The sequence below is a fragment of the Punctularia strigosozonata genome, assembly GCF_000264995.1.
Source record: "Punctularia strigosozonata HHB-11173 SS5 unplaced genomic scaffold PUNSTscaffold_9, whole genome shotgun sequence".
Classification (NCBI taxonomy): domain Eukaryota; kingdom Fungi; phylum Basidiomycota; class Agaricomycetes; order Corticiales; family Punctulariaceae; genus Punctularia; species Punctularia strigosozonata.
The window spans coordinates 870863-883603 of record NW_006767441.1 but is presented as its reverse complement, the minus strand read 5'-3'; the positions used below and the strand labels follow the sequence as shown (position 1 = coordinate 883603).

Sequence of the window (12741 nt, the reverse complement as noted above, 5' to 3'; positions counted from 1 at the left end):
ACCGACATCGTAGTCGCCGAGCAAGGACTCCAGAGCCCATACGACGAGTGGCGATGATACGACAAACAGGCGGCCTCGCGGAGTTTGAGATTTGATAGCGGCAAGCACTGCCGAAGCCGTTGCGCATCTGTGACTGACGACTCGACGGGGTTGACGAGGAGCCGGTGTCTTATAGTACTGCAGCGAAGGAAATGTATACCCTCTCGAGTGCGCCCACATCTGCGGATGTGCGACACAAAGCCCGCAGCTGGTACACCGGCGATACCCCCTGTCTGAATGGGCCATCGATGCGTTCATTACAAGTTCACATGTACATGCGCAGTGATCGTGTCTGTGATGGTTTCCTCCAGCGAGCTCGACGTGCTACCGTCTTTTATACGCCGCTGCGAACGATGGCGCTCCTCGGTTAACCCGCTTTGCCTTCCCCCCTCCGCTGGATATGGAGACTTTTCCTGCTGCTGCTGTTGATGCTCAAAATGCCGTGTGCGTGAGGGGCTCGCCGTGTCCTTGTATTCAGGGGGCTGATGATTGCATTCTACGCAGGAACATCAATCGCTTCGTCACGACCGTCTCGTTTACCCTTCTTTACTATGAGTACGCGTTAACGTTCACCGACGAAGTCGACCGATATTGGCGGAAGAGCGTCACCTGGCCAGCTTTCTTCTTCTTCTTGAATCGCTATCTGTCTGTCTTCGGCGACTTCCTCTTCGTGATTCAAGACTTCTGGAATACGCCTGGGGTGTGTGCGCGTCTGAGACCCACGTCACCAAATCAGGACTGACGGATAGACATTGGCAGGATGTGTGCGGAACCTTGCAGCTGTATCACCAGATAGTAGCTATTGCCACTCAACTCCTAGTTGCAGGTACGCCGCTAATTCTTCCTGAGCCAAAGGTGGTCGCTGATAGACACATCCAGTCTTGCAGATCATCCGGACATATGCGCTGTACAACCGAAGCCGTATCGTCCTAGCGGTTCTCATGACATCGGCCGCGACCGCGGTGGTAGTTGGTTTAGTGAGCCCCGCAACTCCTCCCTCGCCTGCCGCTTCATTAACGTCCGCCTAGTGGGCGACTCTGAGCGATCATAGTCCGACAGTTAAGAGTGCCGGTGCGGAAGAGGTAGTAGGATGTATTTCCGTCTTAACTCGGACGCAGTACGTCCAAATCACACGTGCTTGTATGCAGTTTGTTCTGACCATCTTCTGCACTGACAGGGCGGATCGTAAGTTCCTCCTTAATGGCACAGTTCATCCCCTGAACCTTGATCACAGGCCTTGCCATCGCTTGGTCCGGGATGCTCGTCTTTGACTGTATCATCTTCGTGTTCACATTAGTTCGATCGTTACGACACAGAAGATACTTGGGTCGTATCGTGTTTCTTCGAGATGGTATGATTCTTCTCTACAACTTTTACATCCCACTCACAATCGTATTCAATAGGTACAATATACTTCGCGTGAGTCTGACAATTTCAAAGAAGGATAAGAGGGGCTAAGAGACATCACGTCAGCATCATCGCCTTGGCTAACTTATTTAACGTTCTGTCTTTCCTCTTGTTGTCTCCCGCACTTCGTGGTATTGGAGCCGCGCCAACCACCGCGCTAGCCGTCTCTCTCATATCGCGCCTCATGCTCAACATCCGCGATCCGAAGTATATCCAGCCACAGTCCAGGCTGCCATACGCCAGCGGAAGCATACCCTTAACGGATCGAAGTATGGATACCGCCTCAGATGACACGTTGGTGCATGAGGAGGTGCTAGGTACGACAGGTCACGCGCTATATCGCGAACACGCACTTATCTAGGACCCAGATTTCCGAGAAATCGGCGGTAAAGGTGTAGCAATAAAGCATGAGCTATAAAGACAACATGAAACGTGCGCTGCAGAGAGGTCAGACGTCTGGATGTCCGACCACACATCACCTGCGGCTACCGTCATGAAACCCGGTAGAGTGAGCTTTCGATATCCATTCTCGACTCCGCGTGTCCGCGTCATGCCGCGCAGTATAGCGTACGGTAGGGCTATCACGTCCTTTATGTGCGATGCACCATAACTGCCGCATGCACACTTTGCATGCAATATACCGCCTAGACTAAACCCACCCATACAAAAGTGCGGGTGTGTATTAATGATCGCGTCTAACATGCTGTTGAACATGATCGACGGAGAGCCCTGGTAGTAGCAAAGGAAACATCTAGATATGAACAGCCTTCTTCATTTCGAAAGCCAAGAAACCCCGGACACGGAACAATCGTCATTATGACCGCCTATGCCTCCGCGCTATACTTGGTCTTCTCGGTGATATCGTCCCGGCCGGTAGAGTTACGCGCCAGGTTCGCGTCGTCTTTCGTCGTCGACCCAGCGTCGGGTGCTCCTGTTTCAAGGTCCGCTGCTCCCGCCGGCGCCACCGGTGCCCCAGCTTCGGGAGCCAAACCCGTTTTCTCAGCATTCGCGTTGCCTGCTTCTAGATCGGTCCCATTGGCAATTGCATTGACAGGCGCTGGTCCTTGGCGAGTCATCCGCTTCAGAGTGTAGTGCTTGAGGAACATTACTGGCGGGTGAATGTCAGATAGAGATGAAAAACCCTTATGATCCATGCGCATACCCATGATGAATCCTACGCCAACGATCGGGGTCATGACGATCCATATCGTTGATATCGACTTAGTGTAGGCATGCATGACCGCAACACGAGTAGCGGCATCCTGTAACATAGGATGAGAACAATGGCCGCAAGAGTACTAGTGGCTGCTGACAGGAATGTTCTTGATCTGCCTCACGCTGGAACTCAGCGCGGCGGCTGACGTATCAATCGGAACATTCGGAATCTTCCTGATGCGCCTAGTCAACTCCTACGGAAAGATGAGCTTCGAATGCGTCACATGCCAGAACTACGTACGCTACTCAAGATGGCCTCACCGACGGAGATGCCAACAGTACCACCCAAGGTTCGCAGAAAACCGAAGGTCGCCGTGCTAGTGGCCATATCCTTGATCGGCATGGCGGCTTGTAGCCCGATGAGTGGAGTCTACTATGTATGAAGCAGTTGCCCGAAGTAATGATTAGGTCGGACTCACTTGGAACAGACAACCGACGCCAATGGCTGCGATGAGCAAGTATAGTACCTTCTCCGCACTGATGAAGTACGTGAGACGATGAACACCATGCACGAGATAATCGCCTACGTGTTTGATGCTTCATCAAGCATAGTCATTAAACCGAAGCCGAGGGTCATGGTTCCCCACGCAACCCACATGAGGGGACCTAAGACAAGATCAGAGCCTTGAACGTTTTTGCACGACACGATAACTCACGCCACTGTCCAGTACGAGAAATAACCTGGCCGGATAGAGCGGATAGAGCTGCGGCTGCTAGAGAGAAAGGCAACATCCTTGGGAATTAGGCCCGGTCAGTGTCATCCAGTAGAAATAGGAAGAGATATCTGACTTCACGCCGGCCAGTGTGGCAGAGCTGCCCAAAACCTGGAAGTAAACAGGCAGATAGAACGCCGCTGGAGCGCTATGAATGACGGTTCTTCTATCACGAAGGAGAAATAACTTCGTACCTGCGAAGAAAGCGAGTGCATGAAGGAACACCGAGACCAATATGAGGCCCGTTGTGCGCGTCTTGAACAGACGAGGGGGAATGATCGGCAGACGGTTGGTGATACCTTCGTTGATGCCGGCGGCAACCAACAGCACACCACCAACTACAAGTAGCGCGATTGTCTCTGCAGCCCGCCCTGAGCGACGTTAAAGTAAACGTTACGCCAATCTACGACCGAGGGCACTCACAGCTGGTTTCGCTGTTGTTGAAACCAATGAGCAAGCATATGGTTCCCGCGACGATGAAGCCAAGGCCGATGAAATCGAATTCGGCGACATGCTGTCTAAAGGTCTTCTTCTGCTCATGGGGATTGAGGTTAAGGAAGAAGAATAGCATCGCAGCTGCAACGCCGCCGGTGGGCCTAGAAGGAGCGGTTCGTCATGCATTGAATCGAAGTCTCAAGGAACGTGCACACAAGTTGATCCAGAAACACCTGGTTCATTACGTTTCAGACCGAGGTTGACCTGGAAAAGAAGGGAAGACCCACCATCTCCAGGACACATGGTCGGCGAAAGCCTGATAATCTCCGTGAGTGGGTCACTGTGACTATGCATCTTCCATATATACGCACCCCACCAAGTAGGGGCCCGACAACGCTATGGACGGCGCCTGTCAGTTGTCAATTGAGCGGAACGTAAAAGGAAGACCATTTACCTGGCGATACCCCAAGTTGCGCCAATCGCGCCTGCATATTTCGCCCGACTGCGGATGAACAGTCAGCACGGCATATGCTATATTTACCTGGGCAGTACCCACTCCTGCAGGGAGACGATGTCCGAGATAGTAATCTGCACCACTTGAATAATCCCACCGCCTCCGACGCCTTGGAACGCACGGCAAATCACCAGCCATGTCATGCTTTGGGCCGCCCCGCAAAGTGCGGAGAATGCCTAAGCCATGGTTATTCATATATTTCGAAGTGCAAGGATGAGCAAGCCTACCAAGAATATCACGATGGTAGTGTAGAGGATCGGTTTGCGACCGACGATGTCGGACAGCTTTCCGTAAAGCGGGGCCAGAGTAGCCGCGGCGAGCAGATAAGCACTGAGGGGAGGATTGTAGACCAGGCGATGAACACGCGACGCAGACCATACCTTCCAACCCAGCTGTAGTCTTTACCGCCCCCGAGATCGTGAACAATGGTGGGCAGGGCGGTGGCTACGATCGTCTAGTGAAGTAGTGTTCGCATGAGATGCAAGCAGCAACATAGGGGTTCGTACTTGGTCGAGAGCAGCGAGGAACGTCGTCAACATCAAGCCCGTGAAGACGATCCCAAGACGATTGTGCGGAAGGACGTGTTCCTCGTTCTGCTTCCAGTGCGCGCCATTGCCTGCTTTCTTCTCCGGCGGGTTGTTCGGCGCGGTCGGAGGGGCGGGCTGGGGCTTTTTCACGTCGGCGTCGCTGCTCATGGTGTCCCGCAGGTGGTCAGAGGCAGAAGCGAGGTGACGGTCGGTGCAGACGAGGGTGGTATAAGAGCAAGGGCCGTGGCCGCACCCCACGCAAACTCTGGCGGGAACCGATCGTGCTCATGCGAGGTGCGGGGGATGGATCACCAAATCTGACGAACCGCACGGCTTCCGTCGGCACACTTCAGACAGCCGGCATTGGTTATTGAATACTGAATACTGATAATTACATATTGCCGACTACCGCCCTACTGGCGCTCCAAAGTCACCGTACTTCCGCGGAAATATCTACAATCTGCGGCATGCAACAGAAATAAGTGTCCTGATACATCGTATGCTTTGCAAAGACTCGTTGCTCGCGACTTCACCAAAGAAATACGAGTGACGAAATAGGAAGGTCACGTGAGATCAATCTTCGCGTCCGACTTACTTTGAGTCCACCCACTTGTTCAACCGCAACTCTTTCTCCAGCCTCCATCTCCATACACTCCACGATTGCCAGATATCATGTCCACGGGACAGACCACAATTCCCACTTTCAAGCTTGTTCTTGGTGAGTGCCTCGCCCGATCCTCATCAACGTATCTGACCGATGTCCGCCATTCTTTCTCTCGTCATCGATCCTCGTTTGCTCGGCCATAAAACGCGTCTTCTGCGACGCAACCGGGCTCTCCGATCCGTAATCCTGGTGGTATACTGTGATCGCACGCAGTCGGTGATGGTGGCACTGGCAAGACGACCTTCGTCAAGGTATCCGCGACTGTTTGACGCCGTTGATCGCGTGTTGATCAATATCTCTTTCAGCGTCACTTGACGGGTGAATTCGAGAAGAAGTACATTGGTAAGCCACTCCGCCTACGCTCAGCACCCTCCGCCCTGCACTCTGCCTGCGTCCTGCGCCCCAGTGGCGGGCGCTATCCAAGCTATACACATCGACGCGTCATGACTCACGCTGCGGTTTCGACTCACAGCTACTCTCGGTGTCGAGGTCCATCCCTTGACCTTCTCGACAAACTTCGGAACCATCTGCTTCAACGTCTGGGACACCGCTGGCCAGGAGAAGTTCGGCGGTCTTCGCGATGGTTATTACATCCAGGGCCAGTGCGGTATCATCATGTTCGATGTCACCTCCCGCATCACGTACAAGAATGTGCCTAACTGGCACAGGGATCTTGAGCGTGTCTGCGAGAACATCCCCATCGTTCTGTGCGGCAACAAGGTCGACGTGAAGGTGCGTTCTCGTTTGTTCCATCAAGACTACATCAAACGGAACGTGAGCTCATCGATTGGCTCAGGAGCGTAAAGTCAAGACCGGCGCCGTGACATTCCACAGGAAGAAGAACCTGCAGTACTTCGAAATTTCCGCCAAGTCGAACTACAACTTCGAAAAGCCGTTCCTGTGGCTCGCCAGGAAGCTCGTCGGGTTAGTTCTTCCCCCTCGATGATTGTCTGACTTTGACCCGATGCTGATCGTCTCCGATCAGCAACCCGGCGCTGGAGTTCGTCGCCGCCCCCGCTCTTGCACCCGCTGAGGTGCAGGTTGACGCCGCGCTCATGGAGCAGTACAACCGCGAGTTGGCGGAGGTTCGTTTTCTCTTGATCACACATCTGAACTCGAGCTCGCGCTCACCTTCGTCGCTGTGCAGGCTGAATCCGTCCCTCTTCCTGAAGAGGACGACGACCTTTAGATCTCTTGCTTTTCGTTACGCTCTCCCGCCCCTACACCATCCAATCCAATCTGTGTCCATATGACGACGGTAATACTTTGACGCACTGTAAAAGCAATCGACGCGTTCTGTATGTGTACAAGGCGCTTCGCGATGAAAAAGAACGATCGTAGCCGTCTTGTTGTACACGGTAGAATGGAAGAACAATGCATAGCCAACAACTTCACTTTCAAGAGCGCTTCTTCGACGGTGTCGTCGATCCCGAAGGGGATGATACGTACACTAACGTCGTAGACGACGACTGAGTAGAGGGCACGCTTGATGCGGTTGAGTGCTGGCGTGAGGGGAATGAGCCCGCAGGGGCTAATATGGACCGGGAGGGAGTGAATGTCGTCCACCGTGGTGACACGATTCCAGGCTGTGTGGGTGTAAACGACGGTACGGAGGGCACTGCCGCGGGCATCTTGGAGGGAGAAGGTGTCAGTGTTTATAAGCGACCATAGACACGGGAATGGGAAGGGACAAACCGTGTAATGTTGGTGGGGGGGCCGGTAATGACGAGGACTGAAAGTGTCGATCTCATCATCGCTGTCTGTGTAGATGGCGAAGAGATCCAAAGGATCCGAGTCGTCAATGTCCGCTACCGCCCAGTCTACGGTTCCATCGACCCTTACGTGCCCCTCTAGGACGCCGTTGATGCGTCCACCTTCATCACACTCGCGGATTGGCTCCTCCTCGACGGCTGCAGCGTCACCAATTTCCGGCTCCTCGTCGGAAGGATCTGACCAGAGATGATCATAGTGCTCGAGGCCATCGACGAGGGTCGCCAAAGCATCATCTTCGGTCTGCGGCAGACGAGACGGCCCCGCCACTGGCGGAGTCGGAGGGCCTGGCATAGCCCAAATGCGATCGAGAATTGCCTTCGTGTCGTTGTTATGAGCTCGCTAACGCCATTCAGCATGGAACATCAGCACCCAGTTTTATTATCTTACCCGTGGACGAGGCCGACTTGTACACCTCAGATCCACATAACATTTCTATCGGAGCACAACAGCGTTAGTAGTGCTTCGCTCCGGAGTATCGGGTACCTACCAGTCCCAGTCCCCTTGTAGTCCGTTTCTTGGGCGGTAGCAAAGCCCTATAGTAGCGCCTCAAAGGCCAGTATCCCTTGTAGCGTTTGATGATCGGAATACGGCCTCCTGCCTGTTGGCGCAGGAAGCTGCCATTATACGTTCACAGTAAGGCACAGAATGACGTACCTCATGGAGGAGTTCCGAATAGTCGATGTCTTTCTGTTCGTCGAACGGTAGGCTGGGGTCGAAGTGACGCCTCGCAAGCCCATTCATAATTTCCTTCAAGGCGTAGCCACTGTGCGTCAGTTCCATGCTATAGCGATCAGATACTGCACGCACCATCATATCGTTGAACTTGTCATCCTGACGCAGCGACTCCTTTTCTTTTATGGAGGTCTCAGCGTCAATTAGGGCAGCACGGAACTGCGCGAGATTCATGATCCCGTTCTGCTGCCTGATTGGAATGTCTCTTGTGGGTTCTTCAAACTGAGGCATGGCGGTGGTTGTGGACAGGAGAGGACAAAGGCACAACGGATAGCTGCTGCGAGAACATCTGCGTGAATAAGTATACTCAGGCTAGAATGCTCGCTGTCGTGGATTGCACCGATATCGAGATCGCCGCGTCGCGTCTCATTTGCGCGTACACGTGAGCGTGCTTCTCGTGGAACGCGCGAACCGCGAAGACGGGCCCCTTGCGTGGTCATCTCTTGCGTCGAGACACTCCCTGTAATCTCGTATCATGCGACGGGGCGAGCGTTGTGATGATTTTGCATTCATCATGCCAGTCGCAAATAGTATAACCCAAAAAGCTGATTTCCGTAGCCCGCTGCGTGTTCTCGTTAAAGGAGGGTACTGCGGGTACGAAAGCATGAGCTTTAAGATATCACGGTGAGTCATATCGCAGTGCGAATGCTGATCTACACGTAACAAATTTCCCATAATCATGACACGCTATCCAGCCATTGTCGAAGACTAGAGAGACCACGAGCATCGCTTGGCGTCATCTCGTCCGTTGCTTCGCCCTTCTCCGAAGGGTATGCGACTGATGTGCCGAGGAACTCCACTTCTCCACCATCCCAATCGGCGAATCGAAAAACGCCGCCGCCGCCTGCACAGTCTAAACCGCCGAGCTCTCCACCTTCCTCGCCGTCGCCGCCTAATGATTCCATGCCGACGCTGCCAGCATGCGTCGCTCTCCTCTTCTCCAGCTCGCGCTCCAAGATGGAGCGCACTCTGTTGATAGCGAGTTGGTCGGGGGTGTTCGCACCCGACGCGGTCGACGCGCCGGTCTTTAAAGCATCGTATTTGTGCGCCAGGATCAAGAGCGCTGGTGGCGTTTGTGTCGGAGGAAGGGAACTTAGAGCGTGCAGTACGTGGTGCAGATGTCTAGACCGGATGTATATATGGTGAGTAATGAAGAACTAGGCATCAGGAGCAGACGATGCACTTACTCTGCCACGGCGGTCCCATTCCGGGAGATCGTGCTTGCGTCGACGACAAACATCAGCGCTTTGGCCTCGGGTAGATATTCACGGAACTGATCTCGTATTCGCGGGTGTCCAGGAACATCCACTAGGCGAAGCGAGCGCTTGGATTCAGGCAGGGCGATCACGGTGGCATTGATTTGTATCGACGTATGTGTGGGTATGGTTTGGTGATAAGCCAGCTTCCTTGAGCAATGAGCAAGACGGCATGCACGTCGTGATTGGATGAATGCTCACCGTTGTTAAGATCGCGGTCTTTCCTGCGTCGGAGGCGCCAAGCAGGAGGACGGCGTTCCCTCGTGTCCTTGAGCTGCGGCGAGCATAAACAAACACTACGGAAGATGAGCCAGGCCGTCCGGTAGACGTGCTCGAGACGTGCTCGAGGTGAACGCACGCGCGAGAAGCAGGACAGCGAACGAGAAGGACGCGATCCCGAGGGTCATTGGCGGAAAAGCAGACCCAGCAGAGAGCGTCTCCGGATGCACGGGGGCATCAAAGTAGTCTTCAAAGTCATCGTCCATCGTGTACAGAGACGCACGTCAATGGCGTGCAGGTAGCCAAAGACCAGCAGGCCTCGGCAAAGTCGCTCGCGGGGGCGTGGAAGGAGGGACGTGGCAAAGGTGCGTCACCGGCCGTCCTCACTTCTCTCCTTGCAACTTCCACTTCGACGATCAACACCGACTCTTTTCATTCACCATGTGGATTGTCAACTGGTTCTGGGACGTTCTCGCTCAGCTGGGTATGCAGTCTGCTACGTTCGCGGGGAAAGAGGGTCGTTGATAGAGAGCCTAGGTTTGACCCACAAGAATGCCAAGATTCTCTTCTTGGGCTTGGATAACGCTGGAAAGACGGTGAGCGCAGCATCGCCGGGGCCGCACTGGGTGCTCATTGCAGAGTGTAGACTCTTCTTCACATGCTGAAGAACGACCGATTGGCGACTCTGCAGCCGACTCTTCACCCGAGTTAGTCCGTTCGCAACGCACTGCTTCAACCGTGCTCATTCGACTCATGCAGCGTCTGAGGAGCTCGCCATCGGTAACGTCAAGTTCACCACCTATGACCTCGGTGGCCATCAACAGGGTATGTGGTCTGCGTCGTGTCCTGTGCAACAACGTTAAAATATGTCTGCAGCCCGCCGCCTCTGGCGCGACTACTTCCCTGAGGTCGACGGCATCATCTTCCTCGTCGATAGCGCAGACTTCGAACGTTTCCCGGAATCGAAGGCGGAACTCGACTCCCTGCTTTCCATTGAGCAGCTCGCGAAGGTGCCCTTCCTGATCCTCGGGAACAAGATTGACGCCCCAGGCGCCGTGAGCGAGGACGAGCTTCGTCACCAGCTCGGTCTGTACCAGACCACTGGAAAGGTACGCCTTTGTTATGACGCATCGCGCTCGAAGATGTCTGAGAGCTATCACAGGGCAAAGTCCCTTTGAACGATATCCGACCCATTGAGATCTTCATGTGCTCTGTTGTCATGCGCCAGGGCTACGGTGAAGGTTGGTTTCCGATTGCTCAGCCGCTCGGGATTAATCTCATGCACGACCGCGCAGGCTTCCGTTGGCTTTCGCAATACCTCTAAGTATCGGAATTGTAGCTAGGCTGGATGGGCTGCGGCGCGGCATCGTAGGATTGGCTTTACTGCTGTGACACGCATTACTACGCTATTTTCTACACTTCTCCCCTTTAGTCGTTGTACATATTGCACTATATAGATCGTGGTTACTACTCGTGCAACGTTCGCCGCTTGCAAGTGCGGACGCCACAACTGTGCATCCCTCAGCTTTCGCGGCGATGTCCGCGGTTGCCTCCCACCTGCGCTCACTCTCCTTTCGACATATCCTGCTGTCCTCTGCTTTATTACGCGTCGCGCTCGTGTTGTACAGCGAATGGCATGATGCCCGTTCTGCATTGAAGTACACGGACGTGGATTATCGCGTCTTCAGTGACGCGACTCGCTTTCTGCTGAATCCATCGGCGGAGGAAGGAAACGTAGCGCAAGGCCCCCTCGCCAGGCAACTGGGACTGAACATCGGCGAGTGCGCACTAATGTCACCTGGAGATGATCGTCAAACCCCGTACTCAACATTGTTCTCAGTCCATATACGAGAGAAACATACCGCTATACCCCCTTGCTGGCCCTTTTGTTGTCACCGAATGAATGGGTGCACCAATCCTTCGGCAAATACCTATTCTCATTATGTGACATACTTGCCGGCCTCTTGCTCTTCCGCATGCTCACGACCGTCATCCTTCCGGATCACAAACCCGAAGCCATAAGGGTAAAGCCAAGCTCGGACGCGCGGATCGAGAAACCCGCAAGCAATCCAGTCTTTCACAAAGCAACACTCCTGTGCGCAAGCCACCTACTCAATCCTATGGTATTCACCATCTCGACGCGCGGATCGTCGGAGGCGATACTGCTCCTGCTCGTTCTTTCGACGCTTTACGCCGCGCTCCTGCGACGTTGGAACGTTGCTGCCGTCTTGCTTGGACTAAGCACCCACTGGAAGATATATCCCGTCATCTATGGGGTTGCTTGTCTTGGTGTAATCAGTGCAGATTATGGTTATGGTCGCTGTCATTTTGTCTGGACGCTGTTCAATCGAAGAACGACGGTATTCGCACTCATCAGCGCCACGACCTTCTTCGCGTTAGGAGGTGCCATGTATCTCCTGTAAGCACCCTCTATGATACGAACACCTGTTCAGGGTCTCATTCTCCTTTTCTAGCTGGGGATACCCGTTCATATACCAATCGTACCTATACCATATACACCGGATCGATCATCGGCACAACTTTTCGCCTTACTTCTACGTCAATTACCTGACATATCCCGGGATATACGGAGATGAGCAGGTGCTGTCGCCTCTGCAGCGTTTCCTGGCCTCTCCTCTGCTTAGCTTCCTACCACAAATGACTCTCGCGCTAGGCACCGGCCTGGCTTTTGGCAGACAGAGAGAAGACCTGCCGTTTGCGTGGTTCGTTCAGACTGCGGTATTCGTCATTTTCAATAAAGTGTGCACGTCGCAAGTATGCATTATAGTTCCTATATGTTCTAGTGATGCTCACAGTCTTTGCTTCTTACACAGTACTTCCTCTGGTACCTGGTTTTCCTTCCGCTGCTGATCCCTCGATTGTCTATGTCTAAATGGCAAGCATTGCTCTGCGTGGGTGTTTGGGCGGGTGTGCAGGCACTGTGGCTTGCGGAGGCGTATAAGCTCGAATTCCTCGGCGAGAACGTCTTCCTCGGGCTGTGGGTCAGAGGGCTGATATATGTAATCGGCAATTGCTGGGTGTTGACGAGACTCATGGCTGCGTACGCCGTATAAATCACTCTGCACCTTACCGCGTGCCAGGATTACGCTCGAATTCCTCGGCGAGAACGTCTTCCTCGGGCTGTGGGTCAGAGGGCTGATATATGTAATCGGCAATTGCTGGGTGTTGACGAGACTCATGGCTGCGTACGCCGTATAAATCACTCTGCACCTTACCGCGTGCCAGG

The 12741-nt window shown here is 53.8% G+C and overlaps 6 protein-coding genes across 6 annotated transcripts; 3 read left to right on the top strand and 3 right to left on the bottom strand.

Annotated features, from left to right (window-relative positions):
* Window positions 1–393: 393 nt before the first annotated feature.
* On the bottom strand, window positions 394–5062 carry PUNSTDRAFT_53609 (MFS general substrate transporter). Its single transcript, XM_007385473.1, has 27 exons — window positions 4830–5062; window positions 4704–4777; window positions 4551–4653; window positions 4366–4499; window positions 4264–4311; window positions 4181–4205; window positions 4097–4125; window positions 4025–4042; window positions 3798–3970; window positions 3569–3745; window positions 3451–3514; window positions 3318–3394; window positions 3189–3267; window positions 3081–3138; window positions 2903–3031; window positions 2760–2855; window positions 2609–2708; window positions 1815–2554; window positions 1513–1763; window positions 1443–1458; window positions 1274–1390; window positions 1217–1224; window positions 1068–1156; window positions 917–1016; window positions 799–863; window positions 544–739; window positions 394–483 (listed from the first exon to the last, which is right to left on the bottom strand). Exons 1-18 carry the CDS (start codon window positions 5016–5018, stop codon window positions 2271–2273), a joined length of 1857 nt encoding a protein of 618 aa, XP_007385535.1. The 5' UTR covers window positions 5019–5062; the 3' UTR covers window positions 394–483; window positions 544–739; window positions 799–863; window positions 917–1016; window positions 1068–1156; window positions 1217–1224; window positions 1274–1390; window positions 1443–1458; window positions 1513–1763; window positions 1815–2270.
* A 460-nt stretch (window positions 5063–5522) lies between these two features.
* On the top strand, window positions 5523–6703 carry PUNSTDRAFT_135927 (ras-domain-containing protein; the record flags this gene model as incomplete). Its single annotated transcript, XM_007385472.1, has 7 exons — window positions 5523–5568; window positions 5728–5765; window positions 5820–5856; window positions 5987–6246; window positions 6311–6438; window positions 6500–6599; window positions 6662–6703. The coding sequence occupies 7 exons, from the start codon at window positions 5523–5525 to the stop codon at window positions 6701–6703; spliced, it is 651 nt and encodes a 216-aa protein (XP_007385534.1).
* A 208-nt stretch (window positions 6704–6911) lies between these two features.
* On the bottom strand, window positions 6912–8250 carry PUNSTDRAFT_135926 (uncharacterized protein; the record flags this gene model as incomplete). Its single annotated transcript, XM_007385471.1, has 6 exons — window positions 6912–7145; window positions 7210–7626; window positions 7675–7719; window positions 7775–7885; window positions 7942–8034; window positions 8095–8250. 6 exons carry the CDS (start codon window positions 8248–8250, stop codon window positions 6912–6914), a joined length of 1056 nt encoding a protein of 351 aa, XP_007385533.1.
* Window positions 8251–8602: 352 nt separating this feature from the next.
* Window positions 8603–9829, bottom strand: PUNSTDRAFT_53608 (P-loop containing nucleoside triphosphate hydrolase protein). The gene is made up of 4 exons (XM_007385470.1): window positions 9634–9829; window positions 9477–9571; window positions 9207–9421; window positions 8603–9141 (listed from the first exon to the last, which is right to left on the bottom strand). Exons 1-4 carry the CDS (start codon window positions 9680–9682, stop codon window positions 8697–8699), a joined length of 804 nt encoding a protein of 267 aa, XP_007385532.1. The 5' UTR covers window positions 9683–9829; the 3' UTR covers window positions 8603–8696.
* Window positions 9830–9881: 52 nt separating this feature from the next.
* PUNSTDRAFT_104832 (ARF/SAR) lies at window positions 9882–10967 on the top strand. The gene is made up of 7 exons (XM_007385469.1): window positions 9882–9978; window positions 10032–10090; window positions 10141–10201; window positions 10254–10319; window positions 10371–10603; window positions 10657–10735; window positions 10790–10967. The coding sequence occupies exons 1-7, from the start codon at window positions 9936–9938 to the stop codon at window positions 10816–10818; spliced, it is 570 nt and encodes a 189-aa protein (XP_007385531.1). The 5' UTR covers window positions 9882–9935; the 3' UTR covers window positions 10819–10967.
* Window positions 10968–11030: 63 nt separating this feature from the next.
* On the top strand, window positions 11031–12568 carry PUNSTDRAFT_121408 (GPI mannosyltransferase 1; the record flags this gene model as incomplete). Its single annotated transcript, XM_007385468.1, has 4 exons — window positions 11031–11275; window positions 11335–11913; window positions 11969–12269; window positions 12329–12568. 4 exons carry the CDS (start codon window positions 11031–11033, stop codon window positions 12566–12568), a joined length of 1365 nt encoding a protein of 454 aa, XP_007385530.1.
* Between the last annotated feature and the right edge of the window lie 173 nt (window positions 12569–12741).

What these genes read in the sequence shown, in the direction of transcription:
- PUNSTDRAFT_104832 (XM_007385469.1), top strand. Translation starts at nt 9,936, where the DNA reads ATGTGGATTGTCAACTGGTTCTGGGACGTTCTCGCTCAGCTGG. An exon ending in GGACGTTCTCGCTCAGCTGG is followed by an intron (nt 9,979 to 10,031) that starts GTATGCAGTCTG and finishes TAGAGAGCCTAG; the next exon opens with GTTTGACCCACAAGAATGCC. An exon ending in TGGATAACGCTGGAAAGACG is followed by an intron (nt 10,091 to 10,140) that starts GTGAGCGCAGCA and finishes TGCAGAGTGTAG; the next exon opens with ACTCTTCTTCACATGCTGAA.
- PUNSTDRAFT_53609 (XM_007385473.1), bottom strand. Translation starts at nt 5,018, where the DNA reads ATGAGCAGCGACGCCGACGTGAAAAAGCCCCAGCCCGCCCCTCCGACC. An exon ending in CAACAACAGCGAAACCAGCT is followed by an intron (nt 3,746 to 3,797) that starts GTGAGTGCCCTC and finishes AACGTCGCTCAG; the next exon opens with GGCGGGCTGCAGAGACAATC. An exon ending in GGCAGATCAAGAACATTCCT is followed by an intron (nt 2,709 to 2,759) that starts GTCAGCAGCCAC and finishes CCTATGTTACAG; the next exon opens with GATGCCGCTACTCGTGTTGC.
- PUNSTDRAFT_53608 (XM_007385470.1), bottom strand. Translation starts at nt 9,682, where the DNA reads ATGACCCTCGGGATCGCGTCCTTCTCGTTCGCTGTCCTGCTTCTCGCG. An exon ending in AGACCGCGATCTTAACAACG is followed by an intron (nt 9,422 to 9,476) that starts GTGAGCATTCAT and finishes TGCTCAAGGAAG; the next exon opens with CTGGCTTATCACCAAACCAT. An exon ending in AATGGGACCGCCGTGGCAGA is followed by an intron (nt 9,142 to 9,206) that starts GTAAGTGCATCG and finishes CATCCGGTCTAG; the next exon opens with ACATCTGCACCACGTACTGC.